The sequence below is a fragment of the Castor canadensis genome, chromosome 19 (assembly GCF_047511655.1).
Source record: "Castor canadensis chromosome 19, mCasCan1.hap1v2, whole genome shotgun sequence".
NCBI lineage: Eukaryota > Metazoa > Chordata > Mammalia > Rodentia > Castoridae > Castor > Castor canadensis.
The window spans coordinates 5,091,094-5,116,478 of record NC_133404.1 but is presented as its reverse complement, the minus strand read 5'-3'; the positions used below and the strand labels follow the sequence as shown (position 1 = coordinate 5,116,478).

At 42.7% G+C, this 25,385-nt stretch overlaps 1 protein-coding gene, 1 non-coding gene and 1 pseudogene across 5 annotated transcripts; 2 read left to right on the top strand and 1 right to left on the bottom strand.

The window, feature by feature from the left end:
• Positions 1 to 9,756: 9,756 nt before the first annotated feature.
• Positions 9,757 to 24,347, top strand: Ubl7 (ubiquitin like 7). 4 transcript variants are annotated; one of them, XM_074062120.1, is made up of 11 exons: positions 9,757 to 9,804; positions 11,346 to 11,558; positions 12,959 to 13,078; positions 17,726 to 17,808; positions 18,812 to 18,896; positions 19,554 to 19,611; positions 20,104 to 20,237; positions 20,494 to 20,543; positions 20,801 to 20,968; positions 21,542 to 21,664; positions 24,097 to 24,347. In XM_074062120.1, the coding sequence occupies exons 1-11, from the start codon at positions 9,765 to 9,767 to the stop codon at positions 24,232 to 24,234; spliced, it is 1,212 nt and encodes a 403-aa protein (XP_073918221.1). In that variant the 5' UTR covers positions 9,757 to 9,764; the 3' UTR covers positions 24,235 to 24,347. The 4 variants fall into 4 exon arrangements, with proteins under 4 accessions (XP_073918221.1, XP_020021228.1, XP_020021227.1 ...); XM_020165639.2 differs by having other exon boundaries at positions 9,762 to 9,854; XM_020165638.2 differs by having other exon boundaries at positions 9,797 to 9,924.
• Positions 12,667 to 12,830, top strand: LOC141419358 (U1 spliceosomal RNA). The gene has a single exon (XR_012444136.1). It is a non-coding gene; the product is annotated as a U1 spliceosomal RNA (small nuclear RNA).
• Positions 13,714 to 14,250, bottom strand: LOC109687653 (large ribosomal subunit protein uL23 pseudogene; annotated as a pseudogene).
• Positions 24,348 to 25,385: the final 1,038 nt, after the last annotated feature.

Genomic DNA, 25,385 nt, shown 5'->3' with positions numbered 1-25,385 from the left:
AGGGCCTTGTGCATGGTAAGCACTCTCTAACTGAGCTATATCCCCAGCCCTTATATATGATTTAAGTGTACAATTTTGTGGCATTAATATATTTATAGTATGTGTGACTTTTACAACTTCCATCTCCAGAAATTTTTCTATCTCCCAAAGTGGAAATTGTCCTATTAAATAATAACTCCCCATTCCCTTTTGTCTCCAATCCCGGGCATCATGCACTTTACTTTCTGTCTCTAGGATTTTAATTACCGTAGTTATCTCATGTAAATGGAATCATACAGCATTTGTCTTTTTGTAATTAACTTATTTCACTTAGGATATTGAATGACATAGCTTTTTAATCTCTCTGGACCCCCACTTAGAAAGGGTGACTGGTTGACAAAAAAATACATGAGCAATGTAACAAAAGTAGATTTTTTTGTTGTTATTGTTTACTTTTAGTCACTACTGGGGTTTGAACTCAAGGCTTTGTACTTGTTAGGCAGGAGCTCTGTCACGTGAGCTATGCTCCCAGCAAAAGGAGGTGTTATGGACTAAATTGTGTTTCCCCTCTTAAACCCATAGGTTGAAGACTTAACTCTGAATGTAACTTTAAATGTGTTTTAGAGGACTTTTAGGAGATAATTAAGATTAAATGAGGTTATGAGATGGGGCCTACTCAAACAGAACTGGTAACCTTATTCTAAGATCTCTCTCTCTCTAATTGCACACACCAAGGAAAGGTCATGTGAGAACATAGCAAGAAAGTGTCCAAAAGGCAGGAAGAAAACCCTCACCAGAAACTGAACCCTGCTTGACTTTGACCTTGGATTTCCTGGCCTCCTGATCTGTGAGAAAATCAATGACTGTGTAAGCTGCACAGTCCGTGGTAATTTGTATGGTATCCCCTCCCCATTAACTCTAAAACACAAGTTGGTGAGGACAAACTCCTGGCAGCCAGGAGACTTGCACAGTATCAGCTCCTGTGAAGAAAGAGGCAGAGGGAAATGATGATACAACTGACAGAACTGAGAAAAGGAATTCCTCCCAAGAACTAGCAGGTATTCATTACAAAGCTTCACTAATTTGAGACAGCAGTGGAACAGAGTTTTTTGCCCACTCTAGTTGGCTACGTGCAAGGGGTCTGCTTTAAGGACTAGAGCAGTCTAGCCTGTATGCTCCCTATAGCTGATCTGCCAGGGCCTCCTTCCAGGACAGGGTCTCACATTGAGGAGAAACTGCCAGCAATGGAACCAAAATTGAGCAAAACAGAGATGGATAGAGATGGAAGAAAGAGAAGATCCAGGTAAAAACTGGGAAGGGTAATGGAGCTGGAGAATTTCAGAAAGCAGGCTGCCTTATTTTTTAACATTACATGAAAACAATAGACAAAAGACCTCTCAGAAGTTTGAAACATGGGTTGGTGGTGTGGTTCACATGGTAGAGCACCTGCCTAGCAAGCATGAGGCCCTGAGTTCAAACCTCAGTACTGTCCCCTCTCCCCAAAAAAGTCTGAAACACTACTCTGGATCACATCTTTTAAAAGCTGAGGAAGGGGCTGGGGATGTGGATCAGTGGTAGACCACCCGCCTAGCATGCGCAAGGAGCTGGGTTCCATCTCCAGCACTGGGGAAAAAAAAAAGCATTGGAAAAGTAATTTCACACAAAAATAAATTATAGCAAAGTCAAATCTCATACAAAATTATTATAAGAAAAAAAATAAGGAGCAGAATTATATCCTTATAGATAATAAAAAGCATACCAATAAAGGTGTAGCCAGGGAACAGATAAAAATATAATCACATATTTCAAAATAAACTGAAGTATTAGGAAAATGGCACAACATCTAGTAAACTAGGAAAACTCACAAATAAATGAGAGAACTCAAGAATTTATAAACAAGAGAAAAAAATCAATACATTATGAAGATGAAATGAAAAGGGACACAGAAGGAATAAATATAACAGCTGTGTTAAGATAAAAAAAGTAAAGAGAGAAAACATTTAAAAAAAATGAAAGAGATATAAAAGATTTGAGAAAAGTGACAAATGTTGAAAAGTGATGTCAAAGATCCAATACATGCGAAACCAGAGTTCTCCTAAGAAAAAAACCAAAAGAGAACCTGTAACTTGAGCTGGCAGAGTGGCTCAAGCCTGCCTAGCAAGCATGAGGCCATGAGTTCAAACCCCAGTGCTGCCAAAAGACAAAAATAAAACAAAAAGAACAAAACTAAAACATGTAACTCAGCCTATTGAGTGGCTCAAGTGGTAGAGTGCCTGCCTAGCAAGTGTAAGACCCTGAGTTCAAACACCAGTACCGCCAAAAACAAAAAAAGTGAAATAAAAACCCATAATTCACCCAGCGCCAGTGGCTCACACCTGTAATCCTAGCTACTCAGGAGGCAGAGATAAGGAGGATCAAGGTTTGAAGCCCTCCCGGGCAAATAGTTCACGAGACCCTATCTTGGAAAACACCTATTACAGAAAAGTGCTGGTAGAGTGGCTCAAAGGGTAAGAGTGCCTGCCTAGCATGTGTGAGGACTTGAGTTCAAACCCTAGTGCTGCCAATAAATAAATAACCCTGTAATTCAACAAAAAGCTTTATAAGAAATAAAAATATGTGAAACTACATTTTGAAAGAGCATCTCATATGACTGAGACTATGGACCTAGAGCAACAGAAAGACATTAAAAAAATTATTTAGACAGGTAGGTAAAAAGAACAGGTAACTTGTAAGGGAAGAGTAAAAAGAACAGGTAACTTGTAAGGGAAGATTAGATTTCCATCATCAGAAGAAAGCAAAATATCTCAAGGAAAGAAAATGTGAGTCAAGAATTTTAGCTTTAGGAAACTGATTTTCAAGTTGTTATTAATATGCAAAAGCTCAGGGAATACTGTTCCCAGCGAATATTGTAGCACTACTAGAGAAATCCACTATGGAATGAGTTCAATAATAAAAACTGGTAGTATTAAACACAGAATTCGTTGTACAATTAAGAAGGGTTAAAAGGAAGATTGTAAAGTAATGGATATAGGCATTATTTTAATGGACAATATATAGTACATCTATTAAAATGGAGAAAGGGAATGGAGCAGGTAGAATGAGAAGGATATAGGTAGAAGAATTTTAAAACCTTCTCAAACTGGGTGCTGGTGGCTCACAGCTGTAATACTAGCTACTTGGGAGGCTGAGATGAGGAGGATCAAGGTTTGAGGCCAGTCCAGGGAAATAGTTTATAAGACCCCATTTCCAAAATAACTAGAGCAAAATGGACTGGAGGGGGTGACTCAAGCGGTAGAGCACCTCCTTTCCAAAGACAAAGCACTGAGTTCAAACTTCATCCCACCAAAAAAAAAATCTTTTTCAGTTAACTGTTGGTGATTATAGTATTGGTATCGTTATGCTGAGATTGATGTGTGGGAGAAAGTAAATGAGCAATTATAGGATGTTGAAATTCTAGCACACTCTATGTTTTTGAGAACTAGAATCCTGAAATAAAGATGTAATTATAAAAGATTAAATTAAATCCCAGTAGTCTTAAATTTGAAGTAGCACTATAAATGATCTCTATTTCTGTCTTTATGGATATATATATATATATATATATTTTTTTTTTCCCTAGCTCTACTCACTAAAGTGAGCAATCAGAAGCAATAAATATCCCTCCTGCCCAGACTATGGTCTTGAAATACAATTTCCCATTAAAAACTGTATGAGTTTCTTCAAGAAATGGCCAATTCTTGTGTCGGGGGCAGGAAAGACATGAGTCTGGGACTCTAATCATACCAGATAGCAACAAAACTAGCAACAATTTCTGAACTCAGACATCAAGTTGGAGAGGCTCAATTGTTATACTACTATTACTGTTCAAATATAAAATGTTCCCAAAATACTGTTGGTGCTATTGAGAGGTGACTAGATCACGAAGGCACGCATCTCATAATGGATTCATTTCATAGGTGGAAGATGGGTTATTAGGAGGTGGGACCTAGTGGGAGGAAGTATGTAACTGGGGTTGTATCTTTGAAGGATATTTATTGTCCTTGACCCCTTTCTCTTATTCTCTACTTTCCCCCTGCCATGAGGTGAGCAATTCTCCCCCGCCATGTGCTCCTTGCCAGGATGCTTTCTTTGCCTTTCGTTGGGCCAGAAGCAATGGAGCCAACCGATCAAGGACTGAAACCTCTGAAGTTGTGAGTCTAAATGTATGTTTCCTCCTTTAAGCTGCTTATCTCAAGTGTTTTGTCAAAAAAAAAAAAAGTGATGGAAGGCTGACTAGATATTCTGGGGTTCACCGTGAGCACATATAAGTAGGGAAAATGGGACACAAATATTTTACTGTTGGAAAAGGAGAGAAAATTACAGAGAAGAGGAAAGTAGAAAAAAACAATGTGATTTTAGATTGGAATTGTTCATATCAATTATATATCTATACAATATATAAGTTCATATCAATACCTATTGAACTTATATATTGTATATATATGTGTAATGAACTCATACATAGAATATATATTTATATATAAAGAAAATATATATGGTTGTATGTAAACATTCATTTCCTATATCTGACCACTGAGATGGACTGAATTATGACATCCCAATAGCAATAAGCACACCCACCATCCAGACTTGGATTCTAAGTACCATTCTCCACTAACTGGAAACAAGGTATTTAGAGAAACAGCTGATATATTTTGTCCAAGTCTCCCATAAGACTTATGAAACAGTAATGCGGTGACTAGTTTCCACCTAGCTGGGACAACTAGTGCAATGTGAATGAGATGTGTGGATTAGATGGTAGTACTGTATTAACTTCTCAACTTCATGGTTTGTACTGCGGCTATATAGGAGTGAGTCCTATTTTCAGAAAATACTTGCTGAAATATTTAGGAATAATGGACACATCTGAAACTTGCTCTCAAATTGCCTGGGGCGGTAGCTAAAAAAAAGAATAGTACAATATAATATAATAAGTGAGAAAGAATAAAGTAGATGTAAAATGTTTATTGGGGACTTTGGGTGAAGGGTAGGAGAGAGTTATTTTGTACCATTTTTGCAACTTAAAATTATTTGGAATTATTCTTAAAGACAATTTCAGGACTGGAGGTGTGTCTTGAGAGGTAGAGCTGGTCTCACTTAAGTGAGACACCCTGACTTCAAAGCCCAGTCCCACGAAAAAAGAAAATAATTTCAGCACATAGGGGAATATGCAAGGTAAGTGAAATATGCAGATCAAACAAATGTACAGTGCCATTTAAATTTTGTTGAGTACATATTTATTCAATAAAATTTTATTGCACAGTAGCATAAAAAGTTAACAACTGTCATCTGTTGATGAATAGCCATGCCCGACTTCAGGCAAAACAAAGCTGGATGATTTGTGCTACCAGATATCAAGACCTACTGTAGAGGTACAGAAGTAAAGATGTGAGCCAGCCTGGGCAACATAACAAGACCCTGTCTTTTTAAAAAAGAAAAAAGAAAAATAGGTGTTGGTGCAACAATAGAAAAAGCACATCAATGAACAGAAGTCAGAAATTCAGTTTCATTTGGCTTACGACATAGGTGATACTGAAATTGTTTAAAATTTTTTCTGTGATACAGGAGTTTGAAGTCAGGGTCTCAACCTTGCTAGCTATGCATTCCACTACCTGAGCTACAAACCCAGCCCCTTTTTTGCTTTGGTTATTTTTTGGATAGGATCTTGTGTTTCTGCTCAGGGCCAGCCTGGGACCTTGATCTTCTTATCTGTGCCTCATACAGTATCTGTGATCATAGGCATACACCATACTCCACTTGTTATGATGGGGGTCTCACTTTTTGCCCAGGCTGGCTTTAACAGTGATTCTTCCTGATCTCTGCCTCCTGAGTAGTTGGGATTATAGGCATGAGTCACTGTGCTTAGCTACACGGCTTACATATATACATATGTAGATATATTTAGCAGTCTGTCCTTTCACTTACGGTACAAATATTTTAAGGGTTTCAACTTCTTGCAGAGGTGTCAGTTTCAGTCTCTGAAGGCCCCAATACTTTGGTGTTAAACAAAAACCCCAAGTAAGTTTTCCAGCACTACAGATCTTCCTGGGTAGGTGCTTATAAGGTCTCAGGCTCACTGCCATGTTTTCAATTGCTCCATCTTTGGCATCTCAGGATGTTCTTTTTTCTCCTGTAATCACAGCTCATGTGATTTTAATAAGTGTATTATTTCATGTCCCATTTGTGTTTCTAGGGGAAATAGTTAGATGATTTTCATTTGTTCTCTCGGTAGACCCAGAAATCCTCACATTAATTTTATAAGCTTAAAGAACATAAATGTTCATTCTTACACTTTGTTTTCTAATAGAGTTACTAACTAGGCCAAATGATCTCTTGAAAGTTTAATGGACTGATTGTCTAGCACTTTCTTGAGAGAGATCTGATGAGGGCATCAATGTTCCAAATGTGAACTGGTTGAAGGACTGAGCCTACACTTTTCCTTCTCCACAAATGTCCAGTCATCTATTTTTGTCTGTGTCCAGGTTTCTCATTTCCTCTAGGGTCTGACCCTTGCTTTGAAGCACAAACCTACTTGACAACTTGGTTTCCAAAGAATCTGTTTGTTTAGTCTTGGGTTCTCTCTTTACTCATTTATAATTTATCATTACAATATTTCTGAACACCATGGTTGAAGACTCAAGAGAGGCGGATGTCCTCTCTTAGGAATAAAAGGCTACAGCAAGACACTCACATTTGGTAAACAGTTTTTGCCTGGATTCTTCACTCAACACGAATTTGTTGCTAACCTACTATGCGCCAGGCCTTGATCAACTGCTGAAAGACAGAGTCCAGTCCTTCATGGAGATTACCACATCAAGCAAAACAAGAAATTCATGAGCATCTGGTACATTTAACTCCACTTTGGAGAAAAAACAGACAAGATTCCTGGCTTCTCCTGTAGGGCTGTTAAGGAACAATATTAAAGTTTAATAGAACAATAAAATATGGGGTTCAGGTGCCAGTACCTTAGTAGACGGCAAAGAGCCTGAGTCTGGATAGTTGGGGAAAACTCTTGAAAGAGGGGATCTATCTAAAGATGGGTAGGATAGCAAATGGGGACAACTAGTGCAATGTGAATGAGATGTGTGGATTAGATGGTAGTACTGTATTAACTTCTTCTGAAATATACCTGCATCTTTTTCTATCGTATCTTACTCTTAAAGGCTTAATATCTTTTTTAGTGTTTTTAATAAGTTTTATTTTTTATTGACTTTCTAATATTAGACTCTTTGGTGTTGCCAACTCTTTTTTCTGATTCCATTTTTGTGCTTTTTCCTGATTTTTTTAAAGATAATGGGTATTTCCACAAGTATTTGCTAATTCTTTATGTGAAATCATCTGTCTTCAGTTTGGCTTTCTTCTTTCCTGTCAGATGGCATGAATGTTGCTTCAAAGAGGATTTATATTTGGTTTGCCAAGAACCCTAGGACTAATTTTGGTTATTCCTGAACAATCTTGGAAAGTGTGACCTCAAGTATAGGCTTGAGCTTTCAAATTCTCAGTGAAGGCAATTCTTTTCAGACACAGACACCCCCTTCAGTGCCCTCCCCTTAGAACCAAGCAGAGAACTTTTCTAGTCTTCTAGTGCTGAGATATATATATATATATATATATGTATATATATATATACATATGTAGATATATTTAGCAGTCTGTCCTTTCACTTACGGTACAAATATTTTAAGGGTTTCAACTTCTTGCAGAGGTGTCAGTTTCAGTCTCTGAAGGCCCCAATACTTTGGTGTTAAACAAAAACCCCAAGTAAGTTTTCCAGCACTACAGATCTTCCTGGGTAGGTGCTTGTAAGGTCTCAGGCTCACTGCCATGTTTTCAATTGCTCCATCTTTGGCATCTCAGGATGTTCTTTTTTCTCCTGTAATCACAGCTCATGTGATTTTAATAAGTGTATTATTTCATGTCCCATTTGTGTTTCTAGGGGAAATAGTTAGATGATTTTCATTTGTTCTCTCGGTAGACCCAGAAATCCTCACATTAATTTTATAAGCTTAAAGAACATAAATGTTCATTCTTACACTTTGTTTTCTAATAGAGTTACTAACTAGGCCAAATGATCTCTTGAAAGTTTAATGGACTGATTGTCTAGCACTTTCTTGAGAGAGATCTGATGAGGGCATCAATGTTCCAAATGTGAACTGGTTGAAGGACTGAGCCTACACTTTTCCTTCTCCACAAATGTCCAGTCATCTATTTTTGTCTGTGTCCAGGTTTCTCATTTCCTCTAGGGTCTGACCCTTGCTTTGAAGCACAAACCTACTTGACAACTTGGTTTCCAAAGAATCTGTTTGTTTAGTCTTGGGTTCTCTCTTTACTCATTTATAATTTATCATTACAATATTTCTGAACACCATGGTTGAAGACTCAAGAGAGGCGGATGTCCTCTCTTAGGAATAAAAGGCTACAGCAAGACACTCACATTTGGTAAACAGTTTTTGCCTGGATTCTTCACTCAACACGAATTTGTTGCTAACCTACTATGCGCCAGGCCTTGATCAACTGCTGAAAGACAGAGTCCAGTCCTTCATGGAGATTACCACATCAAGCAAAACAAGAAATTCATGAGCATCTGGTACATTTAACTCCACTTTGGAGAAAAAACAGACAAGATTCCTGGCTTCTCCTGCAGGGCTGTTAAGGAACAATATTAAAGTTTAATAGAACAATAAAATATGGGGTTCAGGTGCCAGTACCTTAGTAGACGGCAAAGAGCCTGAGTCTGGATAGTTGGGGAAAACTCTTGAAAGAGGGGATCTATCTAAAGATGGGTAGGATAGCAAATGGGGGATTTTGGGGGCTGCCATAAGCAATCTGAGCTTCAGTCTTAGGAGTGACAGACTGTGAAGACAATTTATGAGAACAGGATTAGCTCCCTCCCAGTCCTGCAGTCTGTTTGCTCTTCTCAACCAAGTTATCCTGCTGGCTTACTGTCTTAGTCCGGGCCCTACAGTTCAATTTTAGCTTTTACATCCGTACACACAGGATTGGCCTTTAGTCATTATGGCCAATCTCCTTTTCTTTCTTTTTTTTTTTCCTTTGGGTATTGATCTCCTTAGTTCTCGAACTAATTCCTTGAGTAGCGTCCATCCACTAGTCCCTCTTTGATTTTAGCTAACTACAACGTCTGTGCAACCAGTTAAATTTGAACCACGCAGAACGCTTTTCATCACCTAAAACAGGCCGTTTCTCTGCCCAGTGGAAATTCCCCTCCCAAAGCGGACTCTGTGAATGACTGTCATATCATCCCCATCGTCCTAAGTTCAGGGGGTGCAGGATCCCGGTACACCCCAATCGGCAGGTCCGCCGCGTGAAGTGAGCGGCGAGGAGCGCAAAAAGAGGCCGCCGAACCCCAGGACAGCCATTTTCGGGAGCCGCTGGGGAAAGAGGCGACGCGAGTCCGCCACCCCGCCAAGGCCCTGCAGAACCAACGGACTTCACTCGCTTCTCAGGCGAGCGCGAGAATCAACGGGCCCGTTTTACTACTTCCGAAAACCCCTCACCCTCCTCCCTTATCTCAACTCGCGTCCTGTGAATCTAACTGGAAATAGGAACCCCGCAACCTTCACGCCCCCACCCCGAGGAAGCACCTCGAAGTCCCCGCGCCGAGGAATTCAAACAACTTAGTCGTCACACCACCTCGGAACCGGAAGCCTTGCAACTAGCGCCCCCTAGCGGGGTATCTAGTTATCAGGGGCGGGGGGGGTCACAGGAGGAAAACTACAACTCCCAGAATGCACGGCGGAGCTTCCGGTTTCCGGCGAGAAGGCCAGCGTGAGTGTTTACACCGGCGATTCTGCGGCCGGGTTCCTTCCGCGGGACGGGTGAGGGCACTGGGTCCCTGGCCGCGCGGGCTCGACGTGGGTCGACTAGATAACTGGTCCTACGGGAGAGGTGGGGTTGCCAACAGATAGTGTCTCCCTCTACCCACTACTACCTGCCTGTGACCTTGGGCCAAGGGACTTCCCTTATTCTGAGTCTTGATTCCATTTCTGTAAAATGTGGCTGATGATGCCTGTCCCGGGAACGATTGTGAGGATTAAGTGAGATTGGCACACAAAGAGACTGCCTCCTTCCAGGTTTTAAACCTGGAGGTCGACGATGTCTTTGAGTCTGCTGCGCAGCCTCACGCCTTTTCTTCCCCTCCTCCCTAGCAGAAGCCTCTGTAGAAACGATGATAACGAGGACTTTCCTTGCCTTACAAGACTGTCCCATCCTCACTTTTGGACTTACTTCTAGGCACAGGCAGAGAGACAGTCAAGACGAAAAGTTCTAGGATTGAGGGTCGTGGTGGTTGGGTGCTGGTGGGAGACTGAGAAGTAGGTATGTGTAGCTGTTTCCCTGAGGGGATAGGGAACGTGGGAACAACAGAGGGAAAAGAGGAAACAGAAGAGGTTGTGTTCATGTCGGTCTTGATAGGCGTTTGCTAAGAGATCAAAAAAGGGAGAGAACTTAACATGGCAAGGAGCTGAGCAAGCTGTAAGATGGAGAGAGCTTTGTTAAGAGGTGTACTTACCTGTTGGGAGGGTGGGGCAGGGCGGGGCTCTGTTGGGGAGGAAAGATGGCAGGGGGCTGGGCGAATGGGTTTGTAGTCCAGATGTGGAGTTTAAATTTATTTATACAGATGGTTTATAGGCATTGGAGGAGTTCTAAGCAGTGAAGTCACTTGGTGAAATTCTATTTTAAAATGATGCGTTGGATGGCAGCATAGATCTTTTACAGGGAGAAGCAAGAAAGGCAGGTAACTTGTTATAAGACAGTTTTAATAGCCAAAGCAAAAGTAGAAGAAAGTCGGAAATAAGGAGTGTCTAGAAGGGAGATGGTTGTCAGGAGCTGTGGCTCACGCCTGTAATCCCAGCTACTCAGGAGGCAGAGATCAGGAGAATCAAGTTTCGAAGCCAGCCTGGGCAAATAGTTTGAGAGACCCTATCTCGAAAAAAACCCATCACAATAAAAGGGCTGGTGGAGTGGCTCAAGGTGTAGACCTTGAGTTCAAGCCCCAGTACCGGGGGGGGGGAAAGGGAGATGGTCGAATGATCCACTTGAACCTCACAACATTCCTATTAGATTGGATGGCATTTTATGTCCACTTTAAAGATGAAGAAACTGAGGCCTAGGGAGCTGAATTCCTTGCTGCCCATTATAGGATGAATAAAGAGAGGACCCTCAGGTCTAGCTCTGGTCTCCTTAATGTTGCATCTTGTGCCTTTCTTACTGTGTCATCCTGAATTGTCTCTCATTCAACCTGTTGGTGGGAGGGAGTGGAGTAGGATTGTGGTCTGTCATTCAGTTACTAAGGCTGTATTCTTTTACAGGGAGAAAGAGAGAGCGAGAAAGAGAGAGGATGTCTCTCTCAGATTGGCATCTGGCGGTGAAGCTGGCTGACCAGCCACTTGCCCCAAAGTCTATTCTTCGATTGCCAGAGACTGAACTGGGAGAATATTCACTAGGGGCCTATAGTATTTCATTTCTTAAGCAGCTAATTGCTGGCAAACTCCAGGAGTCCGTTCCAGACCCTGAGTTGATTGGTGAGTCTCTCTGGACTGGGGTTGGGCTGCTACTTTGATCTCTTTTCGGGGAGACTACTTCTGGAATTATAAGAGTAGCTGGGTGTAGTTGTGCACACCTGTCATCCTAGCCCCTTGGGAGACAGAGGCAAGAGGATTACGAGTTCAAGGGCAGCCTGGGCTACATAGCATGACCCTGTTTAAAAAAAAAAGTCTGGAATCAGAATTACAAGAGTGAATTAAGAGCTTGGGATTTCATAGTTAACACTTCAGACAAGTGTCATGTGAGTAGAAACACAAACCATGGAATAAAACTATTGACTGTCATTTCAGTCATGCGTTATACTGAGTTACTTCATCACAAAGTTCCTTAACTACGACATTGCATTTCTCTGAAAATGTAAAAATCTGGGATAGGCTAGGGAAGGAGTATTGATTGGGGGAGGCTCTTGAGTATATCCCTTAAGTAAGGGGTGATTAAAATGACTTATTTATTTGGTTGATTAGAGGAAAGCCAGCAAAAAGGGAAATGAGGATTTCAGGGCATTCCCAGTGGAGGAGGGAGGAATTTAAGTATAATATAATTATTCTGTAAATGTAATTTATAATAACTAAGGATTCCAACTGGCGATAAGAGTGTTTTCTGTCATAGTTGGAGTGGGTTCTTCCTTTTTTATTGTTGCATGTTTTCATTCATTTATCTTTTTATTGTTCGGGATCAAACCCGGGCCTTATGCATGCTAGTCAGGTAAGTGCTCTACCATTGAAGTACATTCCCAACCCCCCCTCCCTTTTTTTTTTTTTTTCAAGTGATACTGGGGTTTAAACTCAGGGCCCATGTGCTTGCTAGGCAGGTGCTCTTTACCACTCAAGGGACATTCCCAGCCCCAAGCCCTTTGCTTTTTGAGATAGGGTCTTGCTGGCCTTGAACTCACAATCACCCTATTTCAGCCTCCTGGGTGCTGGTATTACAGTAGTGTACCAACATACCTGAATTTTCCACTCATTTAAATTAAGCAGTCTTCACAATGTTAAGCTCTAGAGCTCTTTTGTGGATGTTTTTCTTAAATAAGAGTTTGTACTTAATAGCAATTGCTAAACATATTTCTTAATAAGAGTATCTTTTAAAATACTTACCTGGCAGGGGAGATACCATGATCATGAAGGTGGTTTCCCCAGGGTGAGGCTTATCCATTGCACTCCGGATGTGCTGACCCCTGTGATTTCCCCAATGTGGGAAACTCGACTACATAATTTGTGGTAGTGGGGGACTGTGTAACAAACAAACACAACAAAACAGAGTATCTTTTAAGGCGTGTTTCATTCTCCGTCTATTTGTCCAGTCAAAGTAAGGTTCTTAAGGGACAAAAACCCTTTAAATTGATCTGAGGAGAAAAATATAACTGGGAAATTCTTTTTAGATCTAATCCACTGTGGCCGGAAGCTAAGAGATGACCAGACCCTTGACTTCTATGGCATTCAGCCTGGGTCCACAGTCCATGTGCTTCGAAAGTCTTGGCCTGAGCCCGATCAGAAACCAGGTGAGTGAGGGCTAGCTCTTCTGTAGTATCTCCAAGGGAAGGGTCTACGTGTTCTTGAGGCGCAGGCCTGGGTGGAACAAAGGGGTGCTTTACTAAGATGGTGACAAGGGATACCCTTATTGGATTAAACCACATGGATAAACAGACTCTAATTGTGATCTTCTTGAACTTCTCTATACCAGGAGATTTACTTTTTTCTTAGTTTTAGTTCATTACCACTGTTTTCTTTCTTTTGTATATGTTATATGTATACATCGCAAGGAACTGGTTTGTGCAATTGTGGGACTGGCTAGGCAAGCCCCAAATCCTTAAAGCAAGCAAGCAGTTTAGAACTCTTGGACAGAAGCTGATGCTATTTGTGAACAGAATTTCCTCTTCTTCTTCTTCTTCTTTTTTTTTGTTTCTTGTGAGACTAGGGTTTGAACTCAGGGCTTCATGTTTGCAAAGCCGGCATTTTGCTACTTGAGCCATGCCTTCAGCCCATTTTCTTTTGGTTATTTGAAGATGGGGGTCTCATGAACTTTTTTCTGTTCGGGCTGGCCTTGAATCTTGTTTCTTCCAATCTCAGTTTCACAAGTACCCAGGATTACAGGCATGAGCCACTACTGTTTTCTTGTGGAATGAGAGGCATGTATCTATTTAAACGCTTTTTCTTTTTTTATAATGGTGAAAAAAAATGTGTATTTAGAATTAGCCAGCTGGATGATTCCAGTTTTGTTGGCAACATCCAAAGCATCATAATCAGGAGCCAGTCAAACATAAGCCTTCTCTTCATCAGGCCTGATGAGTGTATTGACCTTAGCCACGTCAATGTCATAAAGCTTCACAGCCTGTTTGATCTGGTGCTTGTTGGCCTTGACATCCAAATGAACGCAAGTGTGTTGTTGCCTTCTGTCTTCTCCATGGCTGACTCAGTGGTCAAGGGGAACTTGATGATGGCACAGGGGTCAAGCTTGTTTCTCCTGGGGACATTCTTCCTAGGGTATTTGGGCTGCCTCTGGAGCCACCAGTGTCTTAGGCCTCCTGAAGGTGGATGACGTGCATATCTTCTTTTTGTGGCTGTGGACACCTTTCAGTACTGCCTTCTTGGCTTTCAAAGCCTTTGCTTTGGTATCAGCTTTGGGAGGGGCAGGAGCTTCTTCACTTTTGGCGCCATCTTGGTGAAAAGCTATTTAAACTCTTTAGATTAACAGTTTATTTCTCAGTGAACTTTGTATCCTTTTTTTGTTGGTTTTGGTCAGACTTTTTTATTTTGTATTCTGTAGTTTTTAACACATACTTAAATGGTCTTACTGGGGGAGGGGAAAAAGGAGGTTCTTGTAGATTCCCAAGGAAATGTCAGAAAGGCAATATATGGCCAGCATTATCCATTTTTTGCAGGGGGTGTTTACTGGGTGAAAGAGCATTTTACTCATAGGTATCTGATATCCAGTTTTTCATACTGAGAACATTGAGATTTCAGTTAGAAGACAACTTGAAACTCCAAGAGTAGCATACCCACTTTGTATCCTTTTATTATTAGTGTTCTTATTAGAAAAAAGCCAGAAACTTTTTGCACTCCTCCAATGTTGTAGTGTTCTATTGAGAGCAAATCTCTCAAAAGAACTATGTTGGGTGGTAATTTGTTCAGTCGGTTAACTCCTCCTGCTGAACTTTCCAGAAAATGTTTCAACAATATGTTCTTACAATGTTCGTGATTACGTGACTAGTTACCAGCTTAAAATTTACCTCTTTTCAATTCTAAACATAAAGGACAAAAACATCTTTTGTACCCTGATGGGAAATGAGAAAGAGAAAGGTAGCCCCTGACATCTCAGGGTTGGTCTGGCACTCACATTCAGGACTTAGAGTTCTGTTGTGGAAAATGAAAAAATTGTACAGGTCACCAACATCAGACAAGGACATTCAGAGACCATCATGGATCAAGATGAAAACAAGGTCCCTATTGTTTCTGAACAGATATGAAAACCTGCACACTGTCCATACTATATAAGAACCATGTATCCCTTTATGCTGGCTGATAAGAGTGACTGCCGCTGCTTTACCAGCTACAGTTTTCACCTTGCTGTAGTTTCCTTCTCACTTGCTGGGCAGGCACTCTACTACTTGAGCCACCCTGCTAGCCCTCCTGCTTTCTCAGTAAGAGTTATTAAGAAGCCAAATCATAAAGTTGCCCCTACTTCTTGATAGCATCCAATCCAGACCAAAATCTTGTTTTCCCCAGAATCATCCAGCCAAAACCCACATCCTGTGTGTCCTTTCTAATGTCCCCTGATTTGGATGCCTTGCAGTTCTCTGTGGTGTGCATTCTCTGTGTACTGAACAGCAAACCCAGCTGGTTCAGATGCAGGTATGCCCCTCTGCTCTTTAGCTGGAGGGCATTGTCAGAAGGAAAGGAACATTTATGGTTTCTGTGAGCCATGTTTTTTCTCCTTTGATATTTCACTTAATCAGGACAGTGCCCCTGCAGGCTTGGTTGGAACAGCACTAGCGTCTTATAAAAGAAAAGGGTTGTTCAAGGTCACCTACTTAGAGATGAATGCAAGAGCTGGGATAGGGACCTTGGTTTTCCTGAGGCTGGCTGCCTCACTCCCAAAAGGTGAATCTAGCTCAGAGATGGTAAGAGATGCCTATTACTCTTAGCTGATTGTGGTTTAGGATATTTAGAGTCCTTTTCCTCCCAGCATCTACCTGGAGATTTCTTTCTAAAACACATGGACTTTTAGTAGGGAGGTGAAAATGAACATTTTTTTTTTTTTGTTAGTTAACCTTCTAAATCTAAAAAGAAATTGTTTTGTAATAGCACTTTAGATGTTTTCTCATTTAGCACTCTTCTTCCAAAAGAAACTGATCATGATGGCACACACCTGTAAATCCTAGAACTCCAGAGGCTGAAGCAGGAGAATCTCCAAGGTCAAGGCCAGTCTGGGTTCCATAGTGAGACCATGTCTCAAAACACAACAATAAAAAAACAAATGAAAAAGGAAGCACATTTCTTGTTCTCCTACTAGATGAGAGCCTTGTAGGAGAATCTGTCTCCCCTTCCTTCTCAACTAGATTACTCTGGTTGTTCTCCATGGCAAGTTACAGATCCCTTCAGGATACTGTAACTTTGGTATCTGCGTTTCAGATACCAAAAAATGACTTGATGTTCTTTTAGAGCACCACATTCTTATTCTCCCATACACACTTTCTCACTTTGGGTTGGAAGACCTTCTTTCCCCATCAGCATCTGCTCTTAAGTTCCCTCTCAGTTGATTTTGGGAGTGAGCTTGGGTCCTTGCCCTGCCTTTAAGTGGTGGCTAGCACCCTCACTGGCATCCATATCTCTGCTAAGGTCCTCAGCATAGTGGTTTTTAAATCTTGTACTTGATCTAGTCCCATTTCTGCTGCTGTCCCAAGGTTCTTTGTTGGCAACTATTCTTACTTTTCACATTCCTGTGACTTTCTCAGAGCCAGGTGCCAGGTAAATGCTCAGTTTATAAACTCAGTTAATTGAATGAATGAGTTGACTACTTTTCAAAAGAGACAGCCTTCATGATTAGGGCTGTAGGTGAGAACATAACTGCAACACTGAATTCCAGGGGTGCAATTCACTTTACTTTGTGAGTGGTGCCCCTGAAGTCGGGTAGTGCAGCCTACACAAGCATAAGTAGCAGTCTTTTGTGAGAATAACCACACTAAAAATGTAGCCAGGGTGAGCTGCTTACCTGCACCTGTTCCTGTTATCTAAATTTCTTGCTCTGCGAAAAAGATAGGTTTCTATTTCTATATCTAGATACCTAGATTGTAAGGTAACCAAGTGAAACTGAGGCAATCACTAAACTTTTGATCCAAAGATCAAAAGGGAGTTTTGGGTCCAGTAAACACTGGCTATTTGACATGTTGATATATGATGAAAGTTTACTAAGAGTCTTGGAAGTACATTGTATTTTCTTTTTTTTTTAATGGTGCTGGGATTTGAACCAGCATGTGCATGCTAGGTAAGTGCTCTACACAGCCCAATTCTTTTATATATATAGTATACATATATATATGTATACACATATATATATATGTATTTTTTTTTTTAAGAGTCAAAATAGCATTACAAAAACCTGAAAGAAAATATCAAAGAGAACACAGTTACCCCTGGACCTGTTACCTAAGCCCTGTGCTTCCTCTTGTCATTTCCAGCCTTGGACCATATGCACACTGACACATTTTATATAGCTTTGCTAGGGACTGCACATATGACTTTGTGTTCTATTTTTTTCTTAACATATTATGTCAGCATAGCACTGCACACTTGTTTTAAATCCCTGCATAAGTCTACTGAGTTGATTATACATTCCTCCTTTTCAAATGTAAGAAGTCTAGAATTCCTGCAGTGGAATGTTGATGAAAGCAGTCTCTTTCATGTGGCAAGATTCCCCTCTGCTGGAACTCGAATTTGTTTTATCTACTAAAGATACTTAAATGAGAGTGCGTTTTTACATCTGTGGCACAAATAAGCTTTTCTGAATGGTGCTCACATTCTTAGAGGGTGATAAAGGAAGGGAATGTACAGACCAGGCTGTAACTGGGCATGTGTTAGTGAGATGTTGCTGCCTTTGTGACAAGGACAGACCCTTGGGCTGTAGGGTAACTGAATGTCTTGTTCTCCAGAACCTGTGGACAAAGTGGCTGCCCTAAGAGAGTTCCGGGTGCTGCACACTGCCTTGCACAGCAGCTCCTCCTACAGGGAGGCGGTGAGTGTGAGCCAGGACTGCAGGAGAGGGTGTGAACGCTTCATGGTGTAGAGTGGGAGCTGGAAGAATTTCCATAGCAACCAAGAGTTCCTCCGGGAGTTTTTGCCATGTCTGTGGGCCTCCATAGAGCTCTGTCTTTCCCCAAAGAGTCTGTTTGAGGCAGGTGTTGGTTGTTACTTCTCTCTAATGATAATAATATAACCTCAGACTGGCTTCATGTACTGAATATGGTAGCAGCCAAGGGTCTACTTACTGTTCCTTTTTTTTTTTCTTTTTTTCTTTTTTGCAATACTGGGGCTTGAACTCAGGGTTTACTTCAGGCCACTCCACCAGCTGCGCCCCTTTTTGTGTGTGTGTGATGGGTGTTTTCAAGATAGGGTCTCACAAACTATTTGCCTGGGCTGGCTTCGAAGCATGATCCTCTTGATCTCTGCCTCCTGAGTAGCTAGGATTACAGGTATGAGCCACTGGTGCCCGCTTTCACCTACTGTTTCTGATGGGCCTCATTCTCTGACTTTGGCTATATTGTCTGTCTGCCACCCCTTAGCATGGATTTCCTCACTGGGGAAATGGGCTGATGTCTTTCTATAGGAGAGTTAACAGGCATAATTAGTACAGCTGTGAACTTCCCAACATATACGAGTATGAAATAATAATTTTATGGAGATTGAAAAGGGTTTTTGGGACTTAGAGAAACCTTTGTTATTGGGCTTCCAGTGAGAGCTTTTACTTTGTAAGTATTATGACTATGGGTGGGGAAAGAACCACAAAGATTGAAGGTTTACTGTGGTCTTGCTTTTTTAAAAAAAAAAATTCTTTGTTTCCCTTCCAATAAGCCATGATCTCAAAGCAAAAAGAGCCTCATCTGTTTCCGGGGCCATTGTTCCATTGTGGTGCTATCTGTGCAAGCACTTAGTGGGAGGACGTTCTTTAGCAAAGTGCAGGCATTTGATGAATGGATGGAGCTCCGTGGAATGCTGAGCCCTCCCCATTTCTCCTGTAGGTCTTTAAGATGCTCAGCAATAAGGAATCTCTGGATCAGATCATTGTGGCCACCCCAGGCCTCAGCAGTGACCCCATTGCTCTAGGTAAGTACAATTAAAGAGTTGAGGACATAGAAGTTGTTGGAAAAGGAGAAACCAGGAGAAGGAAGTGACTATAAAAGACTGACCATCTTTTAAAGAATCACTGGTCTTGCAGGAAGAAGGAGAATAATCAAGATGTGTTCCACAGACTGAGGGTGTATCTCAGGTGGTAGGACACTTGCCCAGCAATCATAAAGTTCTGGGTTCAGTCCCCCATCCTGCAAGAAAACAAAAAGATGTGTTTCACATACCCAGCCCCTAAGAACTCCAGTCCTCCAGAGTGTTAATACCTAAGTAATACCATGAGTGATGGTAGGAGGATGCCAAGTGAGGGCAACAATGAACCCAAATCACTGCAATCAGGGAACACTTCCTACACACCTTGATAGGTAAGGGAAGAATCCAGAGATTTTGGGGAAAGAGACATGAAGTGTTAGTACTCAGTGTGTAACTTAAGTGCAGGGGTAGGTGGTGAGCAGGGGGACATTGCCCTGGAACAAGATGGAGAATACTTGCTCGGGCTTTGTCTCTTCATCTTCTCATGAGGGCTGGTTTAAGATCCTATCTCCCTGTTAAGCCGGTTGCTCTGAGACTAAAGTGTCTTCTCCCTCCTCGGTCTAGCCAGATTCCCACTCTGATAGGATCCTTGTTCTTTTTCAGGGGTCCTCCAGGACAAGGATCTCTTTTCTGTCTTTGCTGATCCTAACATGCTGGATACGTAAGTATAAGCATCCTATTAAAGGGCACCTTAGTTCTCATTTGGTCAAGCCTAAAACCTAATTGTCATCTTCAATTCTGTTCTGAAAGCCAGTGGTCACTTAGTTTATCACCAGGTCTATCTTCTAAATACAACAGAAGGTGAGGAAGAGCAAGGGCTGCTTGGAGAATAGCAAAGCCATGGTGAAGAGAGTCAGGATGAGCCAGCATTCTGGGGAGAGGGCTTTGTGTGCCAGGCACTGTTGAGATTACATTCAGTAGATATTAAGGAGCCTTGGAAGAATTTTAAGCTAGGGAGAAGAAAAGTAGGTATGTGGGTCTCTATAATACAGAGCTAGAAGGGACAGTAAAAGTTGTGTCCTCTGATTTTGCAAGTGAAGAAAACAGCCCTTAAAGGTGGCTCTGTTGTTCCAAGGGGTCATCTAGACTGTCGTGGACAAGGGTGCTGTTTCCTTCTTAGTCACCTTTGGGTTTCTTCTTGCCCCTGTTCTAGATTGGTGCCTGCTCACCCAGCCCTAGTCAATGCCATCATCCTGGTTCTGCACTCAGTAGCAGGCAGCACTCCGATGCCAGGAGCTGACTCCTCTTCCCGGAGCATGCCCTCCAGCTCATACCGGGATATGCCAGGTGAGGCCCAAAGAGCATAACATAGGCTCCTTGGGAGCTGGTAGTGGCCCAGGGATTTGCTTTACTCAGCAGCTATGTATAGTGTTGGCAGAGGGCGTTCCTTGGGAACTCTCAGTTTGAGTCAGGAAGTGCATCTGTCCTGTAATTTTCCAAGGGGAGAGATGAAATATGAATTTGGAGAGTATCTTGAGCTGAGATCTGGAGCTGCGCCTGTGCCTTTCTGTTCTCCTCCTGAAATCTGTTCCCTCTCCTCCAGGTGGCTTCCTGTTTGAAGGGCTTTCAGATGATGAGGACGACTTTCACCCAGTAAGTGGCCTGGCTGCTTGCCCTTTGGGGGAGATGGTGCCGGGAATGAGCCCCTCGCTGGGGCCTGGCACTCCCAAGCCAGGGAGGTAGTTATAGGCTCTTCTGGAGCTAAGACCATGTCATATTATTCCTTTCCTGTACTCCTTTAGGAATGTGGGAACTTAGGGAGTCTCCCTAGCAACTATACTGGAGTGGAATGGGGTTCTCGGGAATTTCACAGTGCCGTTTCCCTGATTTTGGGTGCCTCCCTTTTCCAGAGCACCCGATCCACGCCCTCAAGTAGCACACCCAGCTCCCGTCCGGCCTCCCTGGGGTATAGTGGAGCTGCTGGGCCCCGGCCCATCACCCAGAGTGAGCTGGCAACTGCCCTGGCCCTGGCCAGCACTCCAGAGAGCAGCTCTCACACGCCTACTCCTGGCACCCAGGTATGAAGAGAGGGCTGGGAACATCAAGACCAGACCACCAAAGGAAGAGCTCCCCTCCAGTGCCTTTGTTGATCCTGGTGTTAGATCTGATTTGAGCTAAACCCTGGAACCCTGTTGTGGAATTCTCATTGCAGCTTAGGTGACCTCCCCTTCACTTACTTACCTTTAGGGCTCAGAATTCCATGGTTTAGCACAGGCCTGCCTGATTCCTCTTTCCTTATCTCCAGTAGAGACTGGACATCACTGACTTAAGCAATTCCCGGTGATGAGTCACTCCAGGATTCTAAGACTATCTTATCTTCCCCAGTATTGGAATCCTAATTCCTAGCAATCCCATTTCTCAGAATTTGTCCTCAGAGTCCAGTTGCCTGGAGTGGTAGAGAATGGGATCTTTTCCTGCCCATATAGATAGCTTTAGTTAGGTACCTTTGTGTGGCTGTCTCAGAGCAGGCTGTCTTTGGGAGGCAGTAGTTAGGTACTCCAGGTGCACTGTGGAATGATGTGACAGCAGTGAACATCTGTTATGTTCTCAGATGGCTCTGAGGCAAGTACTGACTACTTATTTATCTCCAGGGCCATTCCTCAGGGACCTCACCAATGTCTTCTGGTGTCCAGTCAGGGACGCCCATCACCAACGATCTCTTCAGCCAAGCCCTCCAGCATGCCCTGCAAGCCTCTGGGCAGCCAGGCCTTCAGGTCAGTCTTCCTCATTTCCAGGTTTCCATGTGGCCTTTTTTTTGTTTTGGATGCTGAGCCTTTTTCTGCATTCTGGAGGTCCTTCCCATTAGGCATGCTTCACTCTGGGAACAGCAGGGAGAATAAGTGGAGTGTGACAGTTGAGCAGTACTTCCAGCCACTTCTACTCCTGTCCCCAGTGGCCATAACCTGACTCCCTTGACTTCCTGGCTTGGTGATCATGTTGGTTTTAGTCATTCAGTGAGCACTTAGTGAGCATTGCACATGTGTGCACTGGGTCTGGGTCCAGATGATGGGGCTTGAAGTGAGCCACTCCTCATCCCTGCTGGGGAGAAGCACCAGGCAGATATGGATCTGGGGAGCAAAAAGGTGAGGGCCTAAGTCAGGCAAAACTTTTCTGAGAAAGAGGTGTTTAAGCTGATTTTCTTAGAATTAGAAGTTAGGCAGGCAGGGAAGGGGTGTTTGTGGCAGGGAGGGGATAATTTCCAGGCAGAGGGAACCATGTTTTTGAGCATATACATGGAGGTATATGTAACATATTCAAAACCACAATGCAGTATGCTAGTATAGAATGTCCTGAGATGGAGCCAGAGAAAGAGAGAGCAGGAGCCCAGGTGAGAGGGGCCTTGAATGCTAACCCGAGGAGATTAAGCTCAATCTAGCAGTTACAGGGAGCCTTGGGAGGCTTGGGAGGGGAAGTCACCCTAGCAGCATTTTATTGCATGCCGTCAAGCCTGAGCTGCCTGCTTCCATTGCTCCTCACAGCAAGCCTGTGTGGGGAGCGTCATTCCTGGAACTTATCTGGGGTCTCAGAGCCACGAGATGGTGAGGACAGGGTTTAAGCCCATGTGGTTTTCACTGCCACAGGGTCATGTGGACAACTTGTCTTCTCTGTGCGTTCATCTTCCCCAGCTAGATGCCTGTTCACTTGGCTGTGCAGCTCAGAGATTTCACAGGCTCTACCTGGCTTGTGAAATGTGTCTGCATTGGTGTGGGTCTCACCCTTGCCTGTCTTTTCATTTTCATTTCTTCCCACTGCTTCTCCTTCCCAAAAGTGAACACAGTTTCCCCTAAGTTGTGCATTTACTACCTGTCATGAGATAGATAATAACGAAGCTATGAAAGTGCTAGAATAAAATGTGGATGAGTTTCTTTATATCCTTATAATAGAGAAGACCTTTCATGACTGAAACTCAGAATCTGAAGAGGCATTAAATTAAAGGTAGAAATTTTGGGTTTGTAAAAGTGAAAATTTCTGCTTGGCAAACCAAACCCAAACAACAACAATAAAACCAATTAAAAAAACCACACAAAGTCTAATGGCCAACAGCAAAGTCTGTAACACCTGTCACACAAAGGCAAAATCTTTCTAGATGTAGAGATTTTAGAAACCTTAAGACCAATAACCCACAGAGAAATGTGCAAAGGATATGAACAGACTATTTCCTAAAAAGGAAGTACCGTGAAACCAGTGTAATTCCTAGCAATCCCATTTCTCAGAATTTGTCCTGGAGATGTATGTGCATGTGTATAAGCATATGTGCATATATAAAATGACAGTTGTATAGAGTTAATGCAGCATAGTTTATAATGGAAAAAGATTAGAAACAGCCCATTTGGCATATTTAAGAACACTTGTGTTGGAGGATTATTTGAAAGTTCTGTGTAGCTGGATGTGGTGGAGAACACCTGTGATCTGAGCACTCAGGAAGCTGAGGCAGGGGTATGGAGAGTTCAAAGCTAGCTCTTTGCATATCAGCATGGAAGCGCTCCAAGATAAATTGATTACATTAAAAAGAAAAAGAAAAAACAAAAAGAGGGGTAGAGGCAGATACAGAACAGAGATAAAGGAAGAGGTTAGATACAAGAATATATTACCTCAAAGCAAATAAAATTGATTATCTGGGGTGGAGTGGGAGTAGGTAAGAGTAAGACTTTTCACACTACCAGTCATATTAAAAAAAAAAACAAACTAGCTTTTTGTTTGTTTGTTGTTTTTGAGACAGTCTCACTATTGGCCCAGGCTGGCCTTGAACTATTGATGCCTCTGCCTCAGCCTCCAAAGCACTAGGATTACAGACGTGCAGCATCATGACTTGCTCAAAACTAGTTTTAAAATTTATCCCTATCCCATTTATTTGTATGTGTGGGTGTATATACAGATAGCAGGAGAAAAGTATTTAATACCTTGGAATTTAGACATTGAGTAATTTGTGCTTTCTCTTTTGATATTTTGTACTGTGAAACTTTGGATTTGCTCTCTTAACCCTCAAGCCTATCTTTTTGCCTTCCTGAAGCCTCCAATCCATGGGCCTTAGCATCAGCAGCTTTGCTGTGGGCCTGCCTTCTTTCTTTCTCCTGAAAACATAGACCTAAGCGAGTCTTTGTTAGGAGCTCAACTAACAGCTTCTGCTTGCTTTGTTTTTCCACAGAGCCAGTGGCAGCCCCAGCTGCAGCAACTGCGTGACATGGGCATCCAGGATGATGAGCTGAGCCTGCGGGCCCTGCAAGCTACTGGAGGGGACATCCAAGCGGCCCTGGAGCTCATCTTTGCTGGAGGAGCCCCATGAACTCCCTGCTCCTTCTGAGCAACCACCAAGTTGCAAAGGCTGCTGCTGATGGGAGGCACTTGTGAAGGTGCCTCCAGCTCTCCCTTCCCCAATACACCTGATAGTCAACTCTCCTGTTTTGTCCAATGCTTGGCCTTTCTGGCTGGTCTTGATGCTGCGGCATCAGGGAGCATGGTTGGCATGCGGCATCAGGGAGCATGGTTCTGTGTCTAGGCCCTGGGTGAATGTTAGACCCATGGGATGCTATGTGATACTCATGTTCACCTTTGGGACAAGTTTCCAGCAGTAGCCCCCAGACTCTTTGGTGCTTTGCAGTATGGCAGCCTCAGGGTGTGTCCAGAGCTGGAATAGACCTGCTGCCCTTTCTTCAGGGTGGCTGCTATGTTACAGGTATGGCCAAAAGAGGCTTGTGCTTCTGAGATGTCCACAGTCTAGGGAGTGACCAGGTGGACTTTCAGGGGAAGAGGGTAGAGGGACCTTACCCTCTACATTAGCCCTCTTCCAAAGCCTGAAAGAGTCCTTGTTCCTACCCTAGCCTTCTCTTACCAAACATCCTTTGACACTTACTCTGTAACGATGCCAGAATGCAGGCCGCAGAGCTGCACCAGGAGGCAAACCCTTCTCCTCTGTCCTGAAGGTGTAAATACAAGAGCAGTTAAATAACAGTACTAAACAACAACACAAACATGAACAAGGCTGCGCTTTAATATTGAAGAGAGGGCACCACCTCCCCAGCTGTTGTTCCATCTGCCTGTGCTCTCATTCCCCTTGGCACAGTGTTCCCTGTGGTGTCACAGACATGCCCAAGTTGACGAAGTAGGTTTCATGTGCTTTGAGTACTTTGTTAGAAAAAAAAAAAATGCATTCGCATCCAGTGATGTTTGGGTTCTTTTGGGAACTGACCTGGGTGGAAAGGAGCTCAGAGGTCTGTTACTGCCCTGGCCTTGGCAGACATTCCATCCATACCATCTCCAGTCATGGTTGATCGGCTTTTGCTCATCTCCTGGGACAAAAACTCACCAGGAATATACCTCTTAATTATCTTTCTGCCCTGAAGAGCCACACAGAACAAGCCTGCTCCCTGTTTTGTATGGGCAGAGTTCAGTTACCTACAAAGAGTGACAGTTTTTCACATGTACCTTTAACTTGCC

Coding starts and splice junctions, on each gene's coding strand:
- Ubl7 (XM_074062120.1), top strand. CDS start 9,765: ATGCACGGCGGAGCTTCCGGTTTCCGGCGAGAAGGCCAGC. Junction 17,809..18,811: donor GCTCCTCCTACAGGGAGGCG/GTGAGTGTGAGC, acceptor TTTCTCCTGTAG/GTCTTTAAGATGCTCAGCAA. Junction 19,612..20,103: donor GATCCTAACATGCTGGATAC/GTAAGTATAAGC, acceptor CCCCTGTTCTAG/ATTGGTGCCTGCTCACCCAG.